Consider the following 21,778-nt stretch of genomic DNA (forward strand, 5'->3'; position numbering starts at 1 on the left):
ACACACACACTCAACACGGCATTCAGTTAGCAAACATGAGAATCTCGGGAGTACTATCGACCTTACTCCTCGCATCGGCGCTGGCTTGCAACCATGAAAACATTGCCAGACAAGAAGGGAACGCGTCCCTACCGTTCACCTTCACCCCAGGAGACGACCCGCCAGCAGATCCGGCAACCATATCTTACTTCGTCAATCATGTGGGAATTAACGTGGCGAACTTGACCCGGACAAGTGAGTGGTACTCCAGAATTATCGGCATGCGTCACATCTTCACCATAGACTTGGAAGGTGGATTCTCAATCATGTACATGGCACACAACCAGGGGGGCAGGAACGGTACTGGGTTCCAAACGGGCGCGGAGATGCAGCGGGATAAGAACAATATGGCTGGAATGATTGAGTTCCAATCATACACAGTAGGGGCTTCCGTTCTTGGGCTTCACAATGCGAAGCGCTAAACTCAATGTAGGGCTCTGGGAACAGTAACAGTACCGGTTCTGAGACACAGCGTCCACAGCGCCCCCGCGCCATTCTCTCACACTTCGGGCTCATAGTTCCTAACGTAGAAGCTGCACAGGCGCGCTTCGAGTCGCTTGGTGTGCGTATCATCAAGCGCGCTGGCGAAATCGATTTGACGGGCCAAACCGAGGAGAGTCGTTTGCTTGGGGCGGCCTGGGGCTTCGCAGACCTGTCGAACGAGGAGACCCAAAAGGACGCAATGAAAGCCGCGCCGGGCCTTGAGGTCATTGGGTTTCGAACTTTCTTGATCATTGCGGACCCAGATGGAAACATGCTCGAGGTGCAACCGCAATCAGGTGCCGCGATATAGATGCATTTCTGCTATACCTATGTGTACTATGATAGATGGGAAAAGAGATGATACCAGTACACACAATTGTGTCCAGAGCTAGTTTGTAAATTCGAGCATAGAACGTATGCTTGCCAATTTTCATATTTGCGCGTGTTGCAGTGCTTCAATGTCCGAAGTATTGGTGGTACTTCAAAGTCCGGGTGCGCATTTTTCATCACGGGCAGGAGTTTACCCCACTGTACCCCACACACTGCAGAGACAACGCATCTTCGTGCCGTCTCTTCTATCGACCAAAGCTCCAAATCAATCTCGGATAGCAAAATCGCGCCTCATTGTATGTAGATGCTTTCGAACTCAATGCCAGCTGTCTGTGTGGCCAAGGATCTACAGTGGAGCGGTATTCGGGCACTTTAATCGTGCGATCTCCCGTTTGTCCCAGCCTACAAGGATCTGCGCTAGCGCTCTTTTTTTCTCTCCCTTACCCCACGCCCATTTATACGCAACTTATCTGACCCTCTTAAACATTCAGTCCTATTACTGTCTCCGGATTAAACACTAGCCCGTCAACGGCCCAAACTGCGGATCACGCATCACGAGCATTGAAAATCTGTCATGAATTTTCTCCAACTCATCGAAGCGAAGCGCGACGGCTCGGCGCTTTCCGATGAACAAATCAGTTACATCATCAAAGGCATCACGGCCGACACACTGCCCGAGTATCAAATCGCAGCGTTCCTGATGGCAGTGTACTTTAAGGGCTTGAATGACGCCGAAACACGTGCTCTGACGCTCTCGATGCGGGATTCGGGTATTGTCCTTCAATTTCCGCGAGACCCATCGCGACCTGTTGTGGATAAACACTCTACAGGTGGAGTCGGCGATAAAATATCGCTTCCTCTGGCTCCTCTTCTGGCAGCTCTGGGCTTCCGTGTACCGATGATTTCAGGGCGTGGTTTGGGTATAACGGGTGGCACCTTGGACAAACTCGAGTCCATTCCTGGCTTCAGCACAGCGCTGCCCGTCGATAAGATTGTCGATGTTGTACAGCGCGTTGGCTGCGCGATGATCCGACAAACCGAGGATATGGTAAGAAACCCTGGGGTACGAAGTGGTTGTTTCAGCTCCAATTATCGTCTGAACATGTCAGACTTAAGTCACGAGCTAAAGTTGTAACTACCTACTTATACTCGTTATCTTCTTCCCGATCAATTTACTGACTTAGTGCCACCCCACTCATAGGTACCCGCCGATAAGCGCCTTTACGCGATGCGCGACGTGACGGCGACGGTGCCCTCTATCAATCTCATTACGGCGTCCATTCTGTCAAAAAAGTTATCCGAAGGACTAGACGCCCTTGTGCTTGATGTCAAGTACGGCGAGGCGGCATTCATGAAGACGCGCGAAGATGCCCATAAGTTGGCAGAGGCTATGGAGACGCTCGGGAATGCGTGCGGTGTCAAAGTCGAGGCGTTCCTAAATGATATGGACACACCCCTCGGACGTACTGCAGGCAACTGGCTTGAAGTTGTCGAATCGGTCGAATGCTTAGAGAATCGTGGCCCTGAAGATTTGCGAGAACTAGTCCTTCAATGCGCTGGTCGGCTGTTAGTATTGACGGGGCGAGAGTCAAATCTAGCTGCGGGACTTGCAAAGGCAACAACGTGTCTGGAGTCGGGAGCTCCGCGCGCGAAGTGGGATGAACTGATCGAAGCACAAGGGGGCGATCTGAAAGCTTTCACGCAGAAGTTGCAATCGCCTATCGAAGCATTTTCCCTACCAATTCCTTCGAACAAATCAGGAACGATCTCGGATTGTAACGCTCGGATTATCGGCGAAGTTGTGCGCGACCTGGGCGGTGGTCGGGCGGCTAAAGACTCCATTCTCGATCTGAACGTTGGTGTGGCCGACATGAAGAAGCCAGGCGAGCGAGTGAAACAGGGTGAACAACTCTGCGTACTGTACGCGCGTAACGAGGTGGAAGCCGTAGCAAATTCTGAGCGAATTCTTCTGGCATGGACAATAGCATAATACGTGGACCACAACAAACGATACAGAACGAGTTATTGGCGAGCAGTGTTGAATTGAGACTCATACCTGTATATATTCAACACAAAGCTGTGATACTGACGTCTACGGATACCGAAGTCAAAAAAGAGCGAAAAGGTGAGTTTCTGTGAGGCAACGGGTGGAATTCTCGTGCAGAATGACATTGCTCGTTGCTATTAGGTGTATTCCGGTACCGATTCGCCACGAGTGCTACTGCGCGCGATTAGTCCACATGGCGCAATGAAACACTGGCACAACTATTCCTTGACAGGATGCGGAACGTCCCCGCATGGTCATTTGAGTCATCACTCGAACCGCCCAAAAAAAAGGATAGTAGTTCGAATCGATGTTTTCAAGCGAGGTTCAGAACGTATCCCAGGGAGGAGGCGACTTCTATATTGGAAGAAGCAATCAGGCACAACTTCATTCAATATTAAGCCTTGATCATAGGTAGTCTCATATCACAGCACTAAGGGAAAGCAAGTCATTCTATTCATAGTGGGGATATCCAAGGTTCACAGTTGGAAAGCTACATTAAACCATTGATACATTGCAGATATGGCGCGACCATAACAACTAGCCTGCTCATATAATACACTGGACTAATTGTACCGGCTACTCTACACAAAAGCTCGCTTCGGCGAGCGAGTGAAGTTCAGGGAGACCCTGGGGCTAAAGAAATGCAGATTGACGTCGATATTGAGGTCCATTCTGTGAGAGCTAGTCCGAAAACAGTTGCCAGTCATATCTTCAGCCCTCCGAGTACTTTCATGGTCGAAGAACGCGTCGTAGCCCTGTGGGATACTCTCGAGCATGTCTAGAGCGCAATAATCAGCCACAGGAATTGACATCCAGCTTCCTTTGCTAACCTGTAGACATAATGCGAACGAGGGAATTTTCCAACGACAACATCCAGTAGGAATGGAAAACACTGCATAGTGCGCACAGTAACATGTAATCATGCTGATGATCAGAGGAACGATACCGCCTACATGTTGCGGTACGGCATATTACATCACAAGGAAAGGATACCTCGCCTTCTGGGCGTAGAGTTGCCCAAAACGTAGAGTAATAGCATTATCTGTAAGCATTCCAATTGGGAACTTATTGATCGTGTGGAAAAATCCGCCAATCAGAGCGATGTTTCCGCCCTTGCGCGTCGACTTGATCACAGCGCTCACGGTGTCTGGACTATCACCTCGACACCCAGAGCTCTCACTACGGTATGAGCGATCGAATTCGTACTCTTGACGCCGTTTGCTTCGATGCCGCGGTCCAAATCGTGCGGATCAAGAGACAGAATATCATCTGCTGGATCAGAGTGGTCGTCAACGTCGATGGGAATCATGCCATAAGCATTCGCAATATTAAGTAGATTAATGTCATTATTGATGGCGTAGACCTTTAGGGCCCTATGGACCTTTGCCAAACGCTGGATGGAGACCGACTGCGCCACAACCCCAGACGCCAACAACATCGTCCTTGTCCACTTCAGCGGATTCACGGCCGTGCCATGGGGTAGGGGTCACATCTGCAAGACCTACCAATCTCTACGCCTGTTTAACAGCTGGAGCTTTGACACAGACAATATCTGTATCAGGGACGCTGCAGTTTTCGGCTTGGTTGCAGGAGTATCCTCTCATGATCATAGAATAACCGAAAATTCCCGAGCTGTGATGTCCGTACATCTGCACCAGCCCCTGGGATGTAGTAGTTTGATCAGAAATAGAGAATCCCCTGCGCTTGCAGTAGAAACATTCTCCATAGCCAATCATCGGTAGGATGATGACGCGGCCTCCTGAAATTAAAGTTCTTGACTCCGAGGCGACTTCCTCGACGATGCCGATGGCCTAGTGGCCATTTATCAATCCTTTCTCATCATAGTGTTCATATCGCCGACGCACATGTGCAGATCTGAACTGCATATGGTGCAGTGCGTACTGCGGCTGATACTACTTCCTGGTTAGTGTCGACGATCAGAATACATGCATAACAATGACGTATCCAGAACATCATCCACATATCGCAAAGCTGGACCATCCGACTTAACAGTGACTTGACGACTGCAGTGGCCGATGTTCGCAATGGTTGCAATTTTTCGATGGATGTCTCAGTTCCCCTTCCCAGGGACCTCATAGTGGGTAAGTTAAAAGCACGGTTAAACGCGACCAATCTAGTTGATCCTCTCTGGGAATTCGAACGTCAGTAGCTGCTCTCCAAATATGCTGAAAACGACAAATCCGGGTAGGCTAGAGTAGGTGTCAAGAGTTGGGGGCTCCTCTTGTCGTCGGATGTTCATACCAACATGCTCTGTCCTGACGGCTTTTCGTTGATATAGTAATGAAGCTCTAGAGAGTGATGTGATAACGATCATGGCAGCATGATTGCAAAAGGATCTAATGAAACAATGTGTCTAACAATGTCCCGGAAGAAAATCGTTTATCTTGATTGTTCATTTCGCTGAGATGTTTAAATCGGTACAATAGGCAGTACTGCTATCTTCAGGTATAAAGGGTGCGAACATACAGACTTTCATCGATTGATGTTGTGGTTGCTTCTTGAAAATATAAGAAAACAATGCATTGCGTTTGACAGTTCCAGCACAAAAATCGCCATGTTCAAAACAAGACGCCGAACCGTGCTTCGATGGTATATAAGTAGTTCTCATGCACTAGGCGCTCCAAATGTTGAGTGTACCATCACAGGCAGTTGTAAGGCCTACTCGCGCCAACATGAATATTAGGTTTGTGCCGCACACCGCTATCATCTGCGATTTTCTGTAGCATACTGACCCTCAACTCCCGCCCAAAATTGCGATCGTATCACACCACCGTTGTCTATCTGCGTTTGACTGTAGTATGATGACCCACGACACCCCGCAGATGTCCCTGGCACCCTGTTGAGATTGCGGCGCTCTCTCTTGGTGTGTCTAACACCAGGTCTGGTTACGTTGGACATTCATGCGTATACCCTTAAAACGTAGCCGTCTTGGTATGTGAGCAGATTTTCAACGAAAAAAGTTTATTCCTCTACCCGATCACTAATAGCCTCTCAGTAGACATGGGACGATTTTTTGGTCGGCGACGACGCCCACCTTGCCATCATGGGTAGAAACGAAGCTAAATGCGTCTGGAACCAGCCAGGTGAAGCCATCGTTACCGACGGGTCCCAACGTTCAACTCTGCGCCGCTCTTCCGGGGAACCGCCACGCCGGATCTACCAAGCCCACCAACACCATGGTGCCGGAACGGTAGCGTGAAGTGGGGTCAAGCATACAAGCGCACGCCAACTTGCCTAGAATTTCTTTACTAGTCTTAGTGCAACGTGCTAGCCGCCAAGCGAGGTCCCTTCGCTCAAAGCAACTTGAGCGTTGCCAAAAAAAAAAAAACTTGAAATGTAAGAAGTTGCCTCCTTGGTCAGCCGCAAGAAGAGGGTTGAGGAACTTGATCCGTATCCACAGGAATTGTCGCTTGGCGTACTCTTTACGACTAGTGTCCTGCAGCTTTGTCTGGCTCGATGCACGGAATCTTAGGTGCATGTGCGCTCGACGTGCTTGATGAAGAACACTCGACTCCAGTGTGTCGGCTTTCAAACGAGCTACAAGGCAACGTGCGCGAGATCGCAACAGCATGACTCGGCGTAGTGTTGTTCAGCGGTGGTACGCGCGCCGGGCGATGGTTCCTGGCAGAGAACCATGGACACGGGGCTACGAGGCTTGAAAGCGAAAGTCTGGGCCAGGTACCCGAACGCGCTACCTCTGGCTAATGCATGCGCTAGCCCGGAGTGCGTGCCGCAAAGTTGACCTCCAGGAACCAGCGCATTGCACACGTGGATTTGTCAAACTTCGATTAAAGCACTCGGTGGCTACCTAGAAAGTATCGCCCGGGCACTGGGTCCTATCGATCATTTGCATTAGTGTGCTTGTCCTGAGCTGAGCCTCACAGCAAAATGGGAGCTATTTTTATGTTCATCGGTATGCTACGCAAAGGCTGGATCTGTGGCCATGGCTTTGGTCGCAAAACTGCCTCCGTATATGCCTTTTTTTTTTCTTTTTTTCTTTTCAAGGTCACGTCTTGCTTGTAGTGTATACAATATTGTCAAAAAGACCATCTTATGCTACTCGATCATTCGTTTCGTCTCCACGTTCCACTGCCTGCGAGTCTTGGCAGAATGCAACCGTCATTATTGCTCGGTACTGCGTTGCTGTTTCAGTTTGGGGCCTTCACATTCGCGCACAGCGCCGGCCATGATATTCCAGTTCCGGGGATATTTGGAGGTCGATTTGCAATGCGCCATCTCCCGCGACACATGATCGAAGAGTTGCAAAGTTACTCCGCATCTCATCTTCCAAAAAGAGATACGAACAAGAAATGTGGTCCAGGTGTGGGTTTCTGTGATCCGGGCGATTGGTACGTTCAAAGAAAGAACTCACTACAGCTCATGATGAAGGCTCACTGGTTTGATAGCTGTTCACCTGTAGGCTACTGCGGTCGAGGCTCCCAATATTGTGCGAGTCCGAATTGCCAGATCGACTATTCAAACGGCTGCGATGCAACATCCAAACCCTTGGGCGAGTCGACGCTCAACGTATCTCGACCACTCATCGGCAATGTCACTTACGATGGTGCGGGAATCGACCATTGTAAGAACCCCGGCACAATAGCCTTGACCTTTGATGATGGTCCATACAACTACACATCACATCTCCTTGACGTACTCGGGGCATACGGTGCGAAAGCCACCTTCTTCATCACGGGAAACAATCTGGGCAAAGGCCAGATCGATATCGAGGAGACTGGATGGCCAGATATCATCCGACGCATGCATGCCGAAGGGCATCAGGTACTGCTCGTCAAACTTCGTCATGACTGTTCACTAACACCTTCATGCAGATAGCCGGGCATAGCTGGGGCCATCAAAATATGAGTTCGCTCAATGAGACAGAACAAGTTCGCCAGGTGGAGTATCTCGAGATGGCGATCCGGAACATCCTGGGTTTCTTTCCTACGTACTTCCGTCCGCCATACGATGATTGTCACAACGGATGCCAGACTGTTCTTAAGAGAATGGGATACCATATCAGTAAGTATCAGTTGTATAGATATTAGTAGTGCATTACTAAGTCAACGCTTACAGCATACCAAAATGTTGTCAACAACGGTATAAGTTTTCGCCCTTGTCATTGACACCGTGTTCTAATCATATTTCTAGATTGGCAGAATGACGAGGGCTCGAAGATAGAGATCTCCAAGGAAAAGTTCGTGGCGTCCATGCGTCAGACAACACCTCGTGATGCGAACCACATTTTCTTAATGCATGATACGCATTATCAGTCTAGTTGGTATGTATGTTCCGATTGAACATCTGTTTTCTGTCACTGAGAGACTACCAGGAATTTGACGAGTTATATGTTGGACTACTTCGAGCTGTTCAATTTCAGTCGCTCTGTGACCGTTGGTGAGTGTATGGGGGATGCTCCAGAGAATTGGTACCGTGCTGCTGGCGGTGCTGCCAATCATAGCCTCTTGGTAGGACACTGATGAAATAGCCTAGTATGAGACTATCAACTGACAATATCCAGTTACGCAAAAGTCGCGGCAGTACTCTCCAGTATAGTACATTGCTCCTTGCATGTACACAATTAATAGTGAATATTTTTTCTTAGATAGCTCTAGGGTAATAGATTGATGCATTTTCCACAACTGTATGCATGACTGAAGCGGGGTTATTCAGCCAAACTGCGTAGGGCTTAAGAAGCCGTTGTAAGATCAGGTTCAATCTCACGAGAATTTCAAGTGGATGGTTTGATGTGCTTTGGACTGGATATCCCAGACGAGTCTAAACGACTCACAAGTTCAAGGTAACTTTCATCCGTGGCTTGACAGTCTAGAACAACTTCAAAACAAGCACTGTATCGCGAACTTCCGACAGGAGATAGTTCAAGTAGCGAAATAAACTTGCCCCTTTCCAGTTAGCATATACCAGGGAAGCAAAGACCGTGCTGGTGCTAGGGGGATCTGGTTACGTGTCCGGCGTATCCATGTCGGCGATCACGGCTGCGCCCAGTTCGGATTGATAGTGCTACATTTGGCTAGTATACCCGCGCTATAGGCTTTCCGCCTCATCCAGGCGTGTATACGCTGCTAGCTCGAAAGCAGAAACTTGCTTGGACCGATGCATGCTGCAATTGAGACGTGGAGCCATCTCACCAGAGGCCTCTTCCGATAATTCTCTAGCGTTAATGTGCCGCAACCTAGCTTTGTTGCGAAAAAGCCGGGTCGGAGGCAGCGACGAGCCTAGGCTTGGGTAGTAACAGCTGAACAGAGCACCATCACAAGCGCATCTAGACGTGGGGAACAGACCGTGGGAGTTTTATCGATTCGCTTCTCGGAACATTGGTCACTGCTTTTGCAGGTAGGTGCGAGCCTTGGGGGTGAAACTGTGCGCAGCTGAGGCACCCTGCGCAAGAACTCAAGGGCGTAATACGTTTTGACGCGCAAGCAGACAAGATGACTTATACGAGATGGGACAGAAGACATATCATAGGTTCTGTGTTGTGGGTACTTCCTTCTTAGCTGCTTCCTTCGTGGCTGTCTGTTCTGTCTGCCGCTTCCCAACCAGACCTAATTGTTGACAGTAGTGGACCAGCTGTTTACGCACTATATTATAAAATTTTCGCCTGAGTAATTTCTCCTCCCTTCACTGCCAATGCCGGATTGCCACGCTAGGCGAAAATGTCAGCGCACTCCTCAGCTGGCAAAGCATCTAGAACTCGCGTACAATGCTACAATGCTTAGCTCTCTCACATCGCTCCTCAGCTACCAAGATATCCAAGTGGCGTGGAACGGGCTCTGTGAGGACACTTGGGACCTTCCATTTAAATACTTCATGTACTACTCCATCCCTTGATAGCTGTCAGTCCACTTAAACTTTTGATTATCAATCCAAAGCGGGTGTCTACAAGGACTCTCATCCCTGCCACGTCATCTTTTCTTGATCTACCTATCAATAGCACTGAGGTATTCCAATGACCCCGCCTCGGCTAACCCCACATCACTGGCTATCCTCTCGCTCTACCATCCGCATAGAACCTACAGATGGCACAGAGAGCACACAGAGCACAGAGATCACAGAGGATGGAGGTGAGAAGGGATCTCTCGACAAGCTCTTCGCTTGCCCGTACCTAAAGAGCGACCCACTCGAGTATGCAGAGACACACTCGTGTTCCAGGAAAGGGTGGACGAAAATACACGGTGTCAGGTCAGTTGGAACTCCTGCCGCATTCTTTGTAGGTGGACTGACCGTGCTTCTAGGCAACATGTGTATCGCTGCCATATCATGCCTATCAAGTGTCCAGGTTGCTCGCAGAACTTTGATTCCAGTCGAATGTTTGCGCACCACTTGCATGTAGAACCACATTGTGACCGCATCCTTAGTGAGGATGATGAGCCCATCAAAGGACTCGAAACTCTGATACAGAAGATACGATCGCCAACAGTCACGACAAGCAGTCCTTCGGAAGAAGACATGTGGAAGGTTCTTTATACCACCCTTTTTCCCAATGCTTCTAAGGACGACATACCCAGTCCATGTGAGCGCAGCCCTCTCCTTCCCTCCCCCTCCAGCACTGCTGTCTTCCGTTTCCGACTCAGTACGTACCAATATACCGTAGGCTGACTAGTTTGTCATAGATTATGAGAGCGACTACGGATTACCCATCGTCGTCTCACCATACGAATCCGTCACTTCGTTATATGGAGAGGGCTCCCTGCCCTTCATCCGCACGCCGGGATCAGCATATCTTGGCAACCACCGCCAAGAATACCCTGAGTCGACCGACACCATATCAAGCTTCATCGCCTCAAACCCTGCATCAAGAAGCTCTACTCGACCTGCCACAATTGTAGAGAAGCATGATCGAGATCTCTCAGATCCTCATCGAGTCACATGGTCATCCGATGGTGACGCAAACGACGGTTCCATGACTGAATCCATCGGACAAGAGGCCTCGAATATGCACCAGGCTTCCGAAGCCCTCCAAGCTCCCGAGAAAGTGCATTCGTCCACCAAGCGAAAGCTAAAGAAGAACCTGCGTAGGAAGACCATGGAAGCCCAAGTCCTTGAATTCAGAGCTTGGGAAAAACCTCACCGAACCGACGAGCATATTACCCCGGGAGTTTACCGAGGGTTCTGGATATGGCTTGCGCGCTGCTTGACCTTCTACATCCCTTCATGGTTCCTCAAGAACTACATGAAAATGGACGACCTTCGGCAACGTCTGGCCTTCCGACAAAAGGTGCTTTTCTGCTTTCTGCTTGCCGCCATTTACGCATTGATATGCTACTTTCTCGTCATCCAACCGATAGTCAGTTGTGTTGTGAAAGTGCACATCGGCATGATTGCCAATGATAGTGCCTTCTGCAGCACGGTGCGCGGCATTGTCTATGTCTACATGGGTCTGGGTGGCGCGTTTATGCTGCTGGTTGCGATCTGTGTTGTTCGTGTCCGCTATACCAGCAGTTCTTTCGAAGAACATGACGCCCTGCTGGTAATGCAAATTCCGTGCTATAACGAAGACGAGCCAACTCTCCGGAAAACAATCGAGTCGTGCGTCCAGTCAAGTTATGCGACAAAGCGCAAGCTTCTTTTCATTGTAGCCGACGGAATGGTTGCAGCTGAGGGCCAGAAACCGACATACAAAATCTTGTTGGAAGATATCTTCGACCACAGCGCGGACCTGGAAGCTGGCATCGAAAATCAGGCCCACTCATACGCGTCATTTGACGAGCATGGCGCTTCAGATAACAGAGCCATCTGCTGCACTGGCCACTATCGAGGTGTACCCTACGTCATTGTTGTCAAGGTTGGGCGAGAAGACGAGAAAGACAAGCCAAAGCCCGGAAACCGAGGCAAACGTGACTCTCAGCTCATGACCTACAACTTCTTCCACTACGTCAATTACCGCAAGCTCTGGAACCCATTCTTCGAAAATCTTGAGTTCAAGATGCGAATCTGCCTCAACATGGACGCTCGCGATGCCATGTACATGCTGGCCATCGATTGTGACACCGCGGTTGACCGGACAGGGATTTCCTACCTTGTGGACCGACTTCAAAATAGACCGAAGCTCCTTGGAGTGTGCGGCTACACCGGAGTCAGCAACCACATGAGCAGCTTCGTCGCCAGCAGCCAGGTTTTTGAGTACTGGCTTACCCACGCCGTCCTAAAGGCAGTGGAGAGCATATGCAGCAGTGTCTTCGTCCTCAGCGGATGCTTCACCATTTACCGACTGAAATGGCCAAACAACCGACCAGCTATTCTACATCCACTTCTCCTGGAAGACTACGCAGGGAGTTACGACAAGACCCTGCACGAACACAACTTGTTGTCCATTGGCGAGGACCGTTATCTGTCGACTCTGGCGATCCGCTATTTCGGGTCCGACTGTCGACTGCAATACTTCTCTGCTGCAACATGCACAACCGTGGTTCCCGACAAGCTTTCGGTGCTCCTAGATCAGCGACGCCGATGGACGAATTCCCTCGTCCACTGCCACTTTGCGCATCTCAACGTCCCGCCCTTCGAAGCATCGTTCTTCACTCACGTGAGGCTACTCTTTGTCCTTTTCTGCGAACTCTTCATGGTGTTCATCCTGCCGCTCGCACTGCCGGCCGGAGTCGCCCTCGCAGTGATCTCAGTCTTGTTGACACCATATGCTTGGGCGGTATTGCTAGCATTCTTGCTTTTGCCTATCTTGCTATGCATCCTCTGCCTGGATTGGACATACATCCCTTTCTATCTCCCATTTTTCCCCATGATCGCCGTCTTCAGCATCGTCATACCGATATTCTCGGTGTGGAACCAAGACAACATAAAATGGGGCAAGACGCGTGGGGGCTAATGGTAGTCGATTTCTGTAAATAGTAGACAATTCCCTGCAATTGAACATATCATCATACTCCACTTGACTGACGTGAATCCTCCCCACTGGTAGCGTGTCCACGAGTTCTGCTGCGCGCCGACAGCTAGTGGCCATCCTGTGGGTGTGGTCAGCTAGATCGCATATGGATTAGCAGTGTGACGCGAAGTATATAACCCCGCTCGTTGATCTCACCAGCAACATAGTTCCCTCCCATCTGAAATCGACAAGAAATGGAATCCGATCTCTATCCCCACCGAGGGTTCATGCTGGATACGGGCCGGAAGTTCTTTCCCGTTGAAGCCATCCTCGATCTGTTGACCGTGCTTCACCAGTACAATTTCAATGTCTTCCACTGGCATATATATGATGCAGAAAGTTTCCCCATACACTGGCCGGCAGACCGTGGTTTGACCAATGCGAGCCAGGCGCACAGTCATACTTCCAGACACTATACGCCTGGGGATATTCAGAGTGTGATTTCACATGCGCAGCGCTTGGGCATCATGGTCTACCCCGAGACAGATATGCCTGGGCACAGTGACATATGGTATGTGATGAAATCATATATCTGAAGATTGTCAACACGGGCTCTGACGGCACTATTGTAGGGGAATTTGGAACAAAGACTTGGTAGTAGGCACGCCAGACCTGAAACGTCCAGAGGCCCAACTAGACATCAGGCAACGCCAAACATACGACCATATCGCCGATTTGGTCTCCACGGTTGACGGATATTTCCGGTCTCCCCTACATCACTTTGGCGGCGATGAAGTGGCCTATATTTGGCAGACTGGAGATGACAACAAGCTGTTCGAGACGTTTCTGCACTGGCTCAAACGCCTTCAGCCAAACAAGACGCTCATTCTGTGGGATGATCCTCTTACCGACGAGGGAAAGCGTATCGACATATCCAAGGATTGGGTTATACAAACTTGGCATGACGGTGCCTCTCAAGAAATGCTCAACAGAGGTTACCGCGTCATTGTCTCCGAGTCGGATGCATTCTACATTGGCAATGCAGACCACGATAAAATCGGTTCCTTTGTGTTCCCGGATGATTCGAATGTCTTGGGATTTGAACTTGTCTGGTTTACTTCGGAGGGGGACGATCCATATGATTTTCGCCAGAATTGGGTCATGGATCCGATAAAAGCGGCATCACAAATTCGACGAAATCGGAACAAGCGTACGTCTTGATCCGGAAGTTCGCTGGTGCTGGATCCGAGCGCGCGAAGCGAGGCACGGGCTAGTTGTACTCCGTGACCACGGATGTCGCAGCGGCTCAATCGTTTCACGGGATATTGAATCCTTTTATTTTAAAAAGATATAGAAACTACACTTTTAGGGTATAATTTAACGAGTGATATCATTCACGCACATCTACAACCTTGCGCGTCGCTGAAGGTACAAGCGCACGCCGACGGCCACTGATAGACGTTAGCAGAAGATCGGTGGCGGACGTGCGATGGATCGATGTAAGAGCAGATGCAGGTATAGATCGGATGGATCACAAGCATAATCATTGAGCTCTACCATGCTGCACAGGGCATAGCTAGCTCAAGCGCTAAGACGACATACAAACAGCCGCGCCAAATTACCACAACACAATGTAGGAGAGTACTAGAGGAGATACGGCCGGATGCCTAAGAGGAACAAAGGAAATGTAACAGGAGGGATGAGATGACAGGGCGAGCACGTGGATCACTTACCCACGACAGCAGCCAACGACTTGAAACCCAGCAATCCCAAAACCCACCCGCCCCATCCGATTGCGCGTCCTTGGCGATCGAAATTGGGCTTCATCTCGCTCATCTTCAAGAACTGTTGCAGTTTCTTGGCGGTGAAGGGAGGATAGCGCATGCTCAGCATACCCTCTATCCAGGTAGGCGTAGATGTCACACTGCGCCTGTGGGTAAAGACATCAAAGGAGGCCTTGCCTCGGTACGCTCCCTGGCCGGAATCGCCCACGCCGCCAAAGGCAAGCGTAGGGATGGAGGCGTGGAAGAAGCCGTCGTTGAGGGTGGCGCCTCCGGAGCGCGTCTGGGAGAGCACCTTCTCCATCTCGGCCTTGTTGCCAAAGGGATACAGACCCAGCGGAGTGGCGTGGACCTCATTGGCGATCTTGATGGCTTCGTCGAGGTCGTTGACGGCGAGTATGGGCAGGAACGGGCCGAATGACTCGTCCTTGATGAGAGAGTCTTCCATGGAGTCGACTTGCACGACAGTGGGCTCGATGAAGAGATCATCCTCGTCCATGGTGCCGCCAACGAGGATCTTGCCGTGCGACTCGTCGAGCATCTTCTTGAGACGCTGGAACTGGCGCTGGTTGACGATGCGGCCGTAGTCGGGGGAGTTGCGGGCACCCTGCGGATAGAACTCCCTGAGCTGGACCTCGAGCTCCTTGACGAAGGGCTGGACCATCTCTTTGTCGATCAAGGTGTAGTTCTGGCCTACGCAGACCTGGCCGGCGTTGAAGGTCTTGGCCCACAGCAGGCGTCGTGCGGCCAGCTTGGGGTCGGCGTTCTTGGTGACGAAAGACGGGTTCCTGCCACCGAGCTCCAGGGCGACGGGCGTGAGCGTCTCGGCAGCCTTCTTCGCGATGATGGTGCCCACGTTCGCCGAACCGGTGTAGAAGATCTTGTCCCATTTCTGGTCAAGAAGGGCGGTGGTCTCTGGGATGGCGCCCTGCACCACGGTGTAGTAGTTGGGGTCGAGCGACTCGGCGATGATCTTCTCCAGGACAGCTGCACACTGGGGCGAGCCCTCGGAGGGCTTGAGGACGGCAGTGCAGCCTGCGGCGATGGCGCCGATCAGGGGGCCGAGCGACAGTTGGATGGGGAAGTTGAAGGCGCCAATGATCAGCACCGCGCCGAGGGGGTCTTTGCGGATGCGCGGGCCCATGAGCTTGTTGGTCAAGGTGATGTCCTCTGCCTTCTCGTCCTTGGCCCAGCGCGGCAGGTTGTTCTGCATGAAGACAATGTCGTTCATGCACCACGACAGCTCCGAGAGGTGCGTCTCGAACGTCGGCTTGCCCAGATCCTGCTTGCACGCCTCGATGATCAGGGCCTCATTGTCCTTGAGCGCCCAGTACAGCTTGCGGAGCTGCACCAGGCGGAACTCGAGCGGGCGCGTCGTGTGGGAGAGGAAGCCGTGGCGGATGCGCGCGGCAATGGCGGGGATGTCGTCGAGCGACGTGTGTTCGAAGGGGGGGATCTTGGCCGCCATGCTGTCTGGACGTCTAATCAGCGCGTGCGAGTATGCGTCTGTCTTGCTGCCAGCTGCCAGTGGGCGTCGTGCGCTCTCAAACCCCCTTTAAAGCTGCCGTCGCAGCAGGCCTGGCCAGCCGTCTCTTCACGGGCGCGCATTGCCTCGGTACGCCCTAGTTTGGTAGCAGCCCCGCGGCCCCGCTTCGCTCCATCGGGCCTAGCCATGCGTGCGCACCTTCGCTTCCGCAACGCACGGGCACCAACGGGCCGTTGGATTGATACACCATGGCGTCGCCGTTGCTCAAACTGCCCGCCGGTGGCACAGACTGATGAGAGGTACAACATTGCAGGCATGGAGCTGCCTCCATTGCTATCCCCCAAGGGTCTGGCCCCCACGCATCGCATGTCTAAAGTCGCTGACGAAAGCTGGTGCTTGTAGCCATCAGTACGGCGACTCGCTCTTTACGGTGTCATTCGGCAACATGTCAATAGAAGACTACGGCAGATGAATACTTTTCGCAGTCCTATGATATAACGCACATGCAAGATTTTCATGCCGCGGCGCCTGAGGATCCAGCCTTCAACCTAAGCTCCACCCGCAGTGGTTTCTTCTCCCAGAATATGTACGTGTTCTGCTCGCCAAAATCACGCACAGTCTGCACTACTCTCATGTCGAACGCGTACACTAGCCTTGCAAGTGTAAGCCTCATGATTGTCAACGCCAGCTTCTGTCCTATACACTTGTGCCGACCCATCAGGAAGGGATGGAATGCTTCGAGTCTATCCGAACCGAACGGCGAGCCGGACAAGAAGCGTTCGGGTATGAACGAGTCGGGTTGCGTGAAGTTGCTTGGAGATCGAAACGTGGGATACTGGTTCACTGATACAAAGGTCTGGTCCAGTCAGTGATACTCGAATGTTCACAGGACGAGACAGACGTACCCCACTCGGCACACGTTGCCCTGCCACAATTTCCTCTCTCTGCGTCACCCTCGGCAACGCTATCGACGCTGGAGGCCCCATGCGAATGCCCTCTTGAATAACCGCTCCGAGATACTCGAGCCTCGCTACACTCTCAATATTAATATCCTCCTCGCTCTGAAATGCTGCCCGCACTTCCTTCTCCAAGCTTTCCAGTGCAGCGGGAGCCTGCAACAGCTGCGTCAGCACCGCCGCCAACGCCGTACTCGTCGTCTCACTTCCCGCAAAAATCAACAATGTCATGTTCGCCTCAATTTCCTCGTCCGGAATCTTGACTTCGCCCTTGTCCGCGTTATACGCCATGATGCTACCCACGTAGTCCTGCTTCCCTCTTCCGTCATCCATCGCCAACCTCTGCATAAACTTCTCGTGCGCAAGCTGCTTGTGGTATTCCATTTTCTCCATGACGGACTTTGGCATCGCAAACTTCAGCGCCCTGTTCAGCGGCGCAAAGAAATTGATTGACGCCATCAGCGCAATGCCCTTGCCGAACGAGCACGAGATCTCGACCCAAGGATGCGCGCGGCCGTGTGACACGCTCGAGAACGACGTTCCGTAGGAGAGCAAGCCAGAGATGTCGAAGGTGAGAAAGTTCGTCCAGTCCACCAAATCAACCACAGTCTTCCCGTCGGCGCTTGTGATGCTTTCCTTGAACCTCGTGACCATGAGTCCCACCAAGTCTTCAAGCACAGATGCATGCTCGGCGATGGCATGCTCGGTGAACGCGCCTGTCAGCGCCCGCCGGTTCCGCAGGTGTGTCTCTTCATTTGTGCTCACGATGCTGACTGGATGTTTCTGTTCCTCCTGGCCTGCCCAGACGGCGTTCTTGGGGATGCTGCGATTGCCGTAGATATCTCTCCATGCGTCGGGGGTCGTGTACGAGAGCTCGTCGGGCGCGATACGGACTACTGGACCGTATCTAGTGTGTAATTCGTGTAGCTTGCGATGGTATTGACCCGACTGCATAGCGTGCGTCCAGGTGAGGCGGGTTGCGGCCCATAGCTTTGGGCCTGGGTAGCTACGAAGCGGGTGCAGGTAGATGTTGTAAAGAATCTTGGATGCAATCTAAAGATTTTTTGGTGAGTGATCATACTGAATTGTACTAAGACATACTGAGCATCCTCGTCTTTAGTCCAGGGTATCACGAGAGACTGAGTAACATACCACAAGTGCGATAGCCACTGCGAGATGGCTGGCTGTTACATTCATCATTTCAGTCACGATGAAGCATTCGCCTCTGAGTATGTGCTTGCTAACATGATACTGAACTGTATTTATTCATCCTCGCGCCAAGACCGTCGTTGCGTCGGGATGTCGATCCCGGGCTCTCGGTGATCCGAAAAGTGGGTCGACGGTTGACGAAGCGAGACTGATGAGGCTGAGGATAAATCCTACACCGTCATATCATTCGCTATCCCACAATCGGTTCGCGTACATGGTGTACACATCAGTGTACGTCCGAGACGAATACGAACACAAAACGCTTCGACTTGCACGAGCCCGCGCTAGATATCAGAACTCACGATTTAGTTGATGACGACTGATTCGCATGTTCCATGTTCGCTCGCACTAATTCAATTCCACATCTAGCTTGCAGTACGCTACCCAATTACTACCGTCTAGCCTTTAACATGCCTGTATAGCATATGTGTGCGAGGAATCACATGCCTTCACAGCCTTACACGCGCTTCCCGGACATCCAACTTCTGGGCACGTCTGCCCACCTCCCGTAGTATCCCTTGCCACCAACTTGAACGGTCTGCCAGCCGCATCGCTCACATCGTAGTACGTGAGGCCACCGCTGACGCTGTAATCGAAGCTGATGGGCTTGCTGAAATCCGTTTTGCTGCTGGAGAACTTGACTGCGTTGCCGAACTTGGTCGTCTCGAAGGGTCCCGTCCATGTCGCGCCGGGTTTGATCTCGGAGATCGCGCCCGAGAAGCCTTGTGCGTCGGGTTTGACGTAGATGGAATTGGTGCATTTATTTGTTGCAGTGAGAGAGGCCGCGAGGGCGGCAGGGAGGAGCGCGATGGCCGTGAGCGTGGTGAAGGATTTCATGGTGTCGGGAGTTTCGACTTTTGGAACGACTTTGACTGTGAGTAATAACCGTGCTCGTGTGTTCTGGTGAAGAACTGTATAGTTCAAGAAGGACATGAAGGCCATTTTATATACTCAATCCAGGTCCTCAAGCGATCTAACCTCGTTGCCATCCTCTCACCTCACCGACTGTACTCCGCTCCAACTGTGCAACCCAGATGTGCCTCATCGTCTGACTTCACGACGACATTTCGAGTTGGAAGTAACCCTGTCTGGGGAGAGGCTACTTAGTACTCGGCACCCAATCTACTACGCGAATATCGAATGCACATCCCTGCACATTTGCCGACACACCATTGGCTGTCTTCCAGTTTCTCGGTTTCCTCTCTCGTAACGATTTTCGCCCTATCTGTCTATCTTTAGCTCTTGGCAATAAAGGGTCTTCGGTTTACCCACGTCTTCTTGGTATAGCAGTGCGCTTGCTGTGAAACGTACTGTGGAATGATCGAAAGGTGCAGACGCTAGAGGGCGCTGTACACTCGTGCGGGTAGCTGTCATTAAAGTGGACACTATAACAGAGGTAGTAGCGAAAATGGCTGTAAGCTAGCGATACCCCGCGTGAGCTAAATTACATCGGAAAGCTCAGGTGATGAAAGAGCGCGCACAGTGTGAGGTAGCTCAGTGCACTCGATAGCGTTCAAGACCATCTGACCCCAGCCTTAATGCATTAAAGCCGTCTCACCATGTGCTTAGCCAAGGTTTCCGTCGGTCGGATTATGTCGCCTTGTCACCGTAAACTTCGCCCATCCCCAGGTTCCCGACCGTATGTCTCAAAATCCTTCTCACGTCGCCCATCTGCACATTTTCCTCCATCTGCATCGTTGCTTCTTGACCTCATCTTGACCTCATCTTGACCTGCAAACTCGCCACGCTGAGCAAATTCTGTATGGTCCTCCCATGGAGAGAAATTTGGGCTAGCGGTTTGGTATCATGCTCTGTGAGATCCTCCTAAGTCTGCATCGCCATTGTCTTCCAGACAAAGCGATAGTGATACACGCTCAGTTGTTCATTCTTCAGCGCTACGTGCAAAAGGGAGATGAGCACAGTGTCGGACGCGCTCATTCTGTTCGTCGTCAGAATAATGGTGAGGGGTTGGCACTTCAGCAAGTGGAGCAAAATACTCACGAACGCGTTGTTCTGGCCATCGCGGCTCCGCTGGTCACGCGATACGACGAAGGACCATGCCTCGTCGAAAAGCAGGATGGCTTGCCAGCGGGCGTTGTATTGAGGATGCCCTCGAGCTGGTCCCCGACAGTAACGCCGCGGCAGCTTCTAGTTTCCAAAAAGCCGAGATTGGCGCCGCTGATGTAGTAGAGGAGACGATGGAGAGTGCCGGCGGCACATACTACTAGGCATCAGAGTCCCATTGTGAGTTTGAATGAGGAACACATCCACTTACGAACTGTTACCGCAGCCCGCACAACCATATATGAGGAAGACCAGCCCTCTGTCTTTGCTGGGGATAATATCATTGAACCGCTCGCTAGCAAATATGATACCAAATGTCGGCCGATGTCTTCGATAGCACGGTACTGACGTATAAGGGCTCCATCACGAATTGTCCTCCACTGCTGTTGTCCTAGTATGATGACAGGAACGGCGCGGCGGCAACTTGGAAGATTTTACACCGCCCGGAGCAGCACTCTTCAGTTTTCCTGAATTTCTGGAAGTACCTTAGGTCCATGTCCGTGGAAGGACACACCGTGATAGATGATTGTTGGACCATGCTCTATTGGAATTGGACCGAATTGAATCCGTTGAGTCTCGACCCTCAGCCACCCTCAGGCGGATCATAATTATGTTTAGTATACCGATCTGTCAGGTAAAACATCTCCGTCACCGGCATGGTTGCTCAGGTCAATCTAGGCATCCTTTTGCGCCTCGAGCGACGCATTGATCTGATGAGAAAGGCCTGTCCAATGCCATCTTCCCTAAACAAGGCGAGTGAGGCTTCGCTATCGGTAACCTTTTCGCACGTCGACTCCTACCGGGCGATGTAATTCTGGGGTGGTTCGAGAAATGCTAGGCGATGCGCTTGTAAGCATTCGATCTAATCTATGGCTCGGGTATGCCTTGTGTAGCCGAAAGGGGATAAAGTGTAGGGACTTTGTGGACCCAGGAACCTGGGCGACGGGCGGCCAACCTTTTCCGTTATACACACTAATCCGGTTCGATATCCAGTGGCTTTGGGCCATTTGTACTGTTTGAGATAATTCTTGCTTCAATTGGAACTCGACAAGATCGCGTAGCAGAATGCGTTTCATGGCACTTTGGTGGTTCGAACACGTTCTTCTCGTGTAGCCGAACATTCAGTTCTATCCTGCACAACAATGCTACATCCACAATGCTGCAGGCTTGACGACGGGTCGCCCAGCATGTCATGGCCAGGGACTTTCGCGCTAACCCCAAAATGTCGGCAAAGACTCTGATTCACACCCGGGTGACAGATGAATCATCGCGTCGGTACATGTTTCCCGAGCACGTGGACTCCACCAAAGCTTGTCTTTTCTACTGAAGAGTATTTCTACGTCACAACAGGCCCCAAGACGCGCGAATCATTACCAAGCTGGTTATGCGTCCCGAGTGTAGGTCCAGATTGTGCGTTGAAACGTGTGGCTTGTGTGGGGTCCCCGCATCTCGGATATGGAATCCCGCCGTTTTGGACCACGCAGGCTTGCTTAAGATGTTAGGAATACTCACCGAAGTGTTGTG

The 21,778-nt window shown here is 51.4% G+C and overlaps 9 protein-coding genes across 9 annotated transcripts; 5 read left to right on the plus strand and 4 right to left on the minus strand.

The window, feature by feature from the left end:
- Positions 1 to 35: 35 nt before the first annotated feature.
- On the plus strand, positions 36 to 832 carry CC84DRAFT_1181011 (uncharacterized protein; the record flags this gene model as incomplete). The annotated part of the gene is made up of 2 exons (XM_018180525.1): positions 36 to 419; positions 473 to 832. The coding sequence occupies 2 exons, from the start codon at positions 36 to 38 to the stop codon at positions 830 to 832; spliced, it is 744 nt and encodes a 247-aa protein (XP_018030594.1).
- A 358-nt stretch (positions 833 to 1,190) lies between these two features.
- CC84DRAFT_1169056 (pyrimidine-nucleoside phosphorylase) lies at positions 1,191 to 2,973 on the plus strand. Its single transcript, XM_018179560.1, has 2 exons — positions 1,191 to 1,900; positions 2,054 to 2,973. The coding sequence occupies exons 1-2, from the start codon at positions 1,427 to 1,429 to the stop codon at positions 2,840 to 2,842; spliced, it is 1,263 nt and encodes a 420-aa protein (XP_018030595.1). The 5' UTR covers positions 1,191 to 1,426; the 3' UTR covers positions 2,843 to 2,973.
- Positions 2,974 to 3,724: 751 nt separating this feature from the next.
- CC84DRAFT_1190930 (uncharacterized protein) lies at positions 3,725 to 4,996 on the minus strand (the record flags this gene model as incomplete). Its single annotated transcript, XM_018181153.1, has 7 exons — positions 3,725 to 3,848; positions 3,893 to 4,023; positions 4,059 to 4,292; positions 4,327 to 4,410; positions 4,447 to 4,710; positions 4,761 to 4,819; positions 4,906 to 4,996. 7 exons carry the CDS (start codon positions 4,994 to 4,996, stop codon positions 3,725 to 3,727), a joined length of 987 nt encoding a protein of 328 aa, XP_018030596.1.
- Positions 4,997 to 7,071: 2,075 nt separating this feature from the next.
- CC84DRAFT_363788 (glycoside hydrolase/deacetylase) lies at positions 7,072 to 8,562 on the plus strand. Its single transcript, XM_018185928.1, has 7 exons — positions 7,072 to 7,269; positions 7,327 to 7,702; positions 7,753 to 7,942; positions 7,997 to 8,020; positions 8,072 to 8,201; positions 8,253 to 8,388; positions 8,442 to 8,562. Exons 1-7 carry the CDS (start codon positions 7,148 to 7,150, stop codon positions 8,523 to 8,525), a joined length of 1,062 nt encoding a protein of 353 aa, XP_018030597.1. The 5' UTR covers positions 7,072 to 7,147; the 3' UTR covers positions 8,526 to 8,562.
- A 2,224-nt stretch (positions 8,563 to 10,786) lies between these two features.
- CC84DRAFT_1231766 (putative chitin synthase) lies at positions 10,787 to 12,761 on the plus strand (the record flags this gene model as incomplete). Its single annotated transcript, XM_018183736.1, has 2 exons — positions 10,787 to 12,713; positions 12,747 to 12,761. The coding sequence occupies exons 1-2, from the start codon at positions 10,842 to 10,844 to the stop codon at positions 12,759 to 12,761; spliced, it is 1,887 nt and encodes a 628-aa protein (XP_018030598.1). The 5' UTR covers positions 10,787 to 10,841.
- A 251-nt stretch (positions 12,762 to 13,012) lies between these two features.
- On the plus strand, positions 13,013 to 13,998 carry CC84DRAFT_1263908 (glycoside hydrolase; the record flags this gene model as incomplete). Its single annotated transcript, XM_018185269.1, has 2 exons — positions 13,013 to 13,329; positions 13,391 to 13,998. The coding sequence occupies 2 exons, from the start codon at positions 13,013 to 13,015 to the stop codon at positions 13,977 to 13,979; spliced, it is 906 nt and encodes a 301-aa protein (XP_018030599.1). The 3' UTR covers positions 13,980 to 13,998.
- A 162-nt stretch (positions 13,999 to 14,160) lies between these two features.
- CC84DRAFT_1169057 (aldehyde dehydrogenase) lies at positions 14,161 to 16,088 on the minus strand (the record flags this gene model as incomplete). Its single annotated transcript, XM_018179561.1, has 2 exons — positions 14,492 to 16,088; positions 14,161 to 14,209 (listed from the first exon to the last, which is right to left on the minus strand). The coding sequence occupies exons 1-2, from the start codon at positions 16,005 to 16,007 to the stop codon at positions 14,163 to 14,165; spliced, it is 1,563 nt and encodes a 520-aa protein (XP_018030600.1). The 5' UTR covers positions 16,008 to 16,088.
- Positions 16,089 to 16,427: 339 nt separating this feature from the next.
- Positions 16,428 to 18,178, minus strand: CC84DRAFT_1231768 (benzoate 4-monooxygenase cytochrome-like protein P450; the record flags this gene model as incomplete). The annotated part of the gene is made up of 3 exons (XM_018183737.1): positions 16,428 to 16,881; positions 16,931 to 18,034; positions 18,134 to 18,178. 3 exons carry the CDS (start codon positions 18,176 to 18,178, stop codon positions 16,540 to 16,542), a joined length of 1,491 nt encoding a protein of 496 aa, XP_018030601.1. The 3' UTR covers positions 16,428 to 16,539.
- Positions 18,179 to 18,523: 345 nt separating this feature from the next.
- Positions 18,524 to 19,094, minus strand: CC84DRAFT_1169060 (uncharacterized protein). Its single transcript, XM_018179562.1, has one exon. The coding sequence runs from the start codon at positions 19,025 to 19,027 to the stop codon at positions 18,596 to 18,598; it is 432 nt and encodes a 143-aa protein (XP_018030602.1). The 5' UTR covers positions 19,028 to 19,094; the 3' UTR covers positions 18,524 to 18,595.
- Positions 19,095 to 21,778: the final 2,684 nt, after the last annotated feature.

Source organism: Paraphaeosphaeria sporulosa (assembly GCF_001642045.1).
Source record: "Paraphaeosphaeria sporulosa strain AP3s5-JAC2a unplaced genomic scaffold CC84scaffold_13, whole genome shotgun sequence".
NCBI lineage: Eukaryota > Fungi > Ascomycota > Dothideomycetes > Pleosporales > Didymosphaeriaceae > Paraphaeosphaeria > Paraphaeosphaeria sporulosa.

Bases quoted from the DNA above. Each gene is read 5' to 3' on its own strand.
- CC84DRAFT_363788 (XM_018185928.1), top strand. From the start codon at position 7,148: ATGCGCCATCTCCCGCGACACATGATCGAAGAGTTGCAAAGTTACTCC. The intron at 7,270-7,326 runs GTACGTTCAAAG...CTGGTTTGATAG, and splicing joins TTCTGTGATCCGGGCGATTG to CTGTTCACCTGTAGGCTACT. The intron at 8,202-8,252 runs GTATGTATGTTC...AGAGACTACCAG, and splicing joins ACGCATTATCAGTCTAGTTG to GAATTTGACGAGTTATATGT.
- CC84DRAFT_1169056 (XM_018179560.1), top strand. From the start codon at position 1,427: ATGAATTTTCTCCAACTCATCGAAGCGAAGCGCGACGGCTCGGCGCTT. The intron at 1,901-2,053 runs GTAAGAAACCCT...CCCCACTCATAG, and splicing joins TCCGACAAACCGAGGATATG to GTACCCGCCGATAAGCGCCT.
- CC84DRAFT_1169060 (XM_018179562.1), bottom strand. From the start codon at position 19,027: ATGAAATCCTTCACCACGCTCACGGCCATCGCGCTCCTCCCTGCCGCC.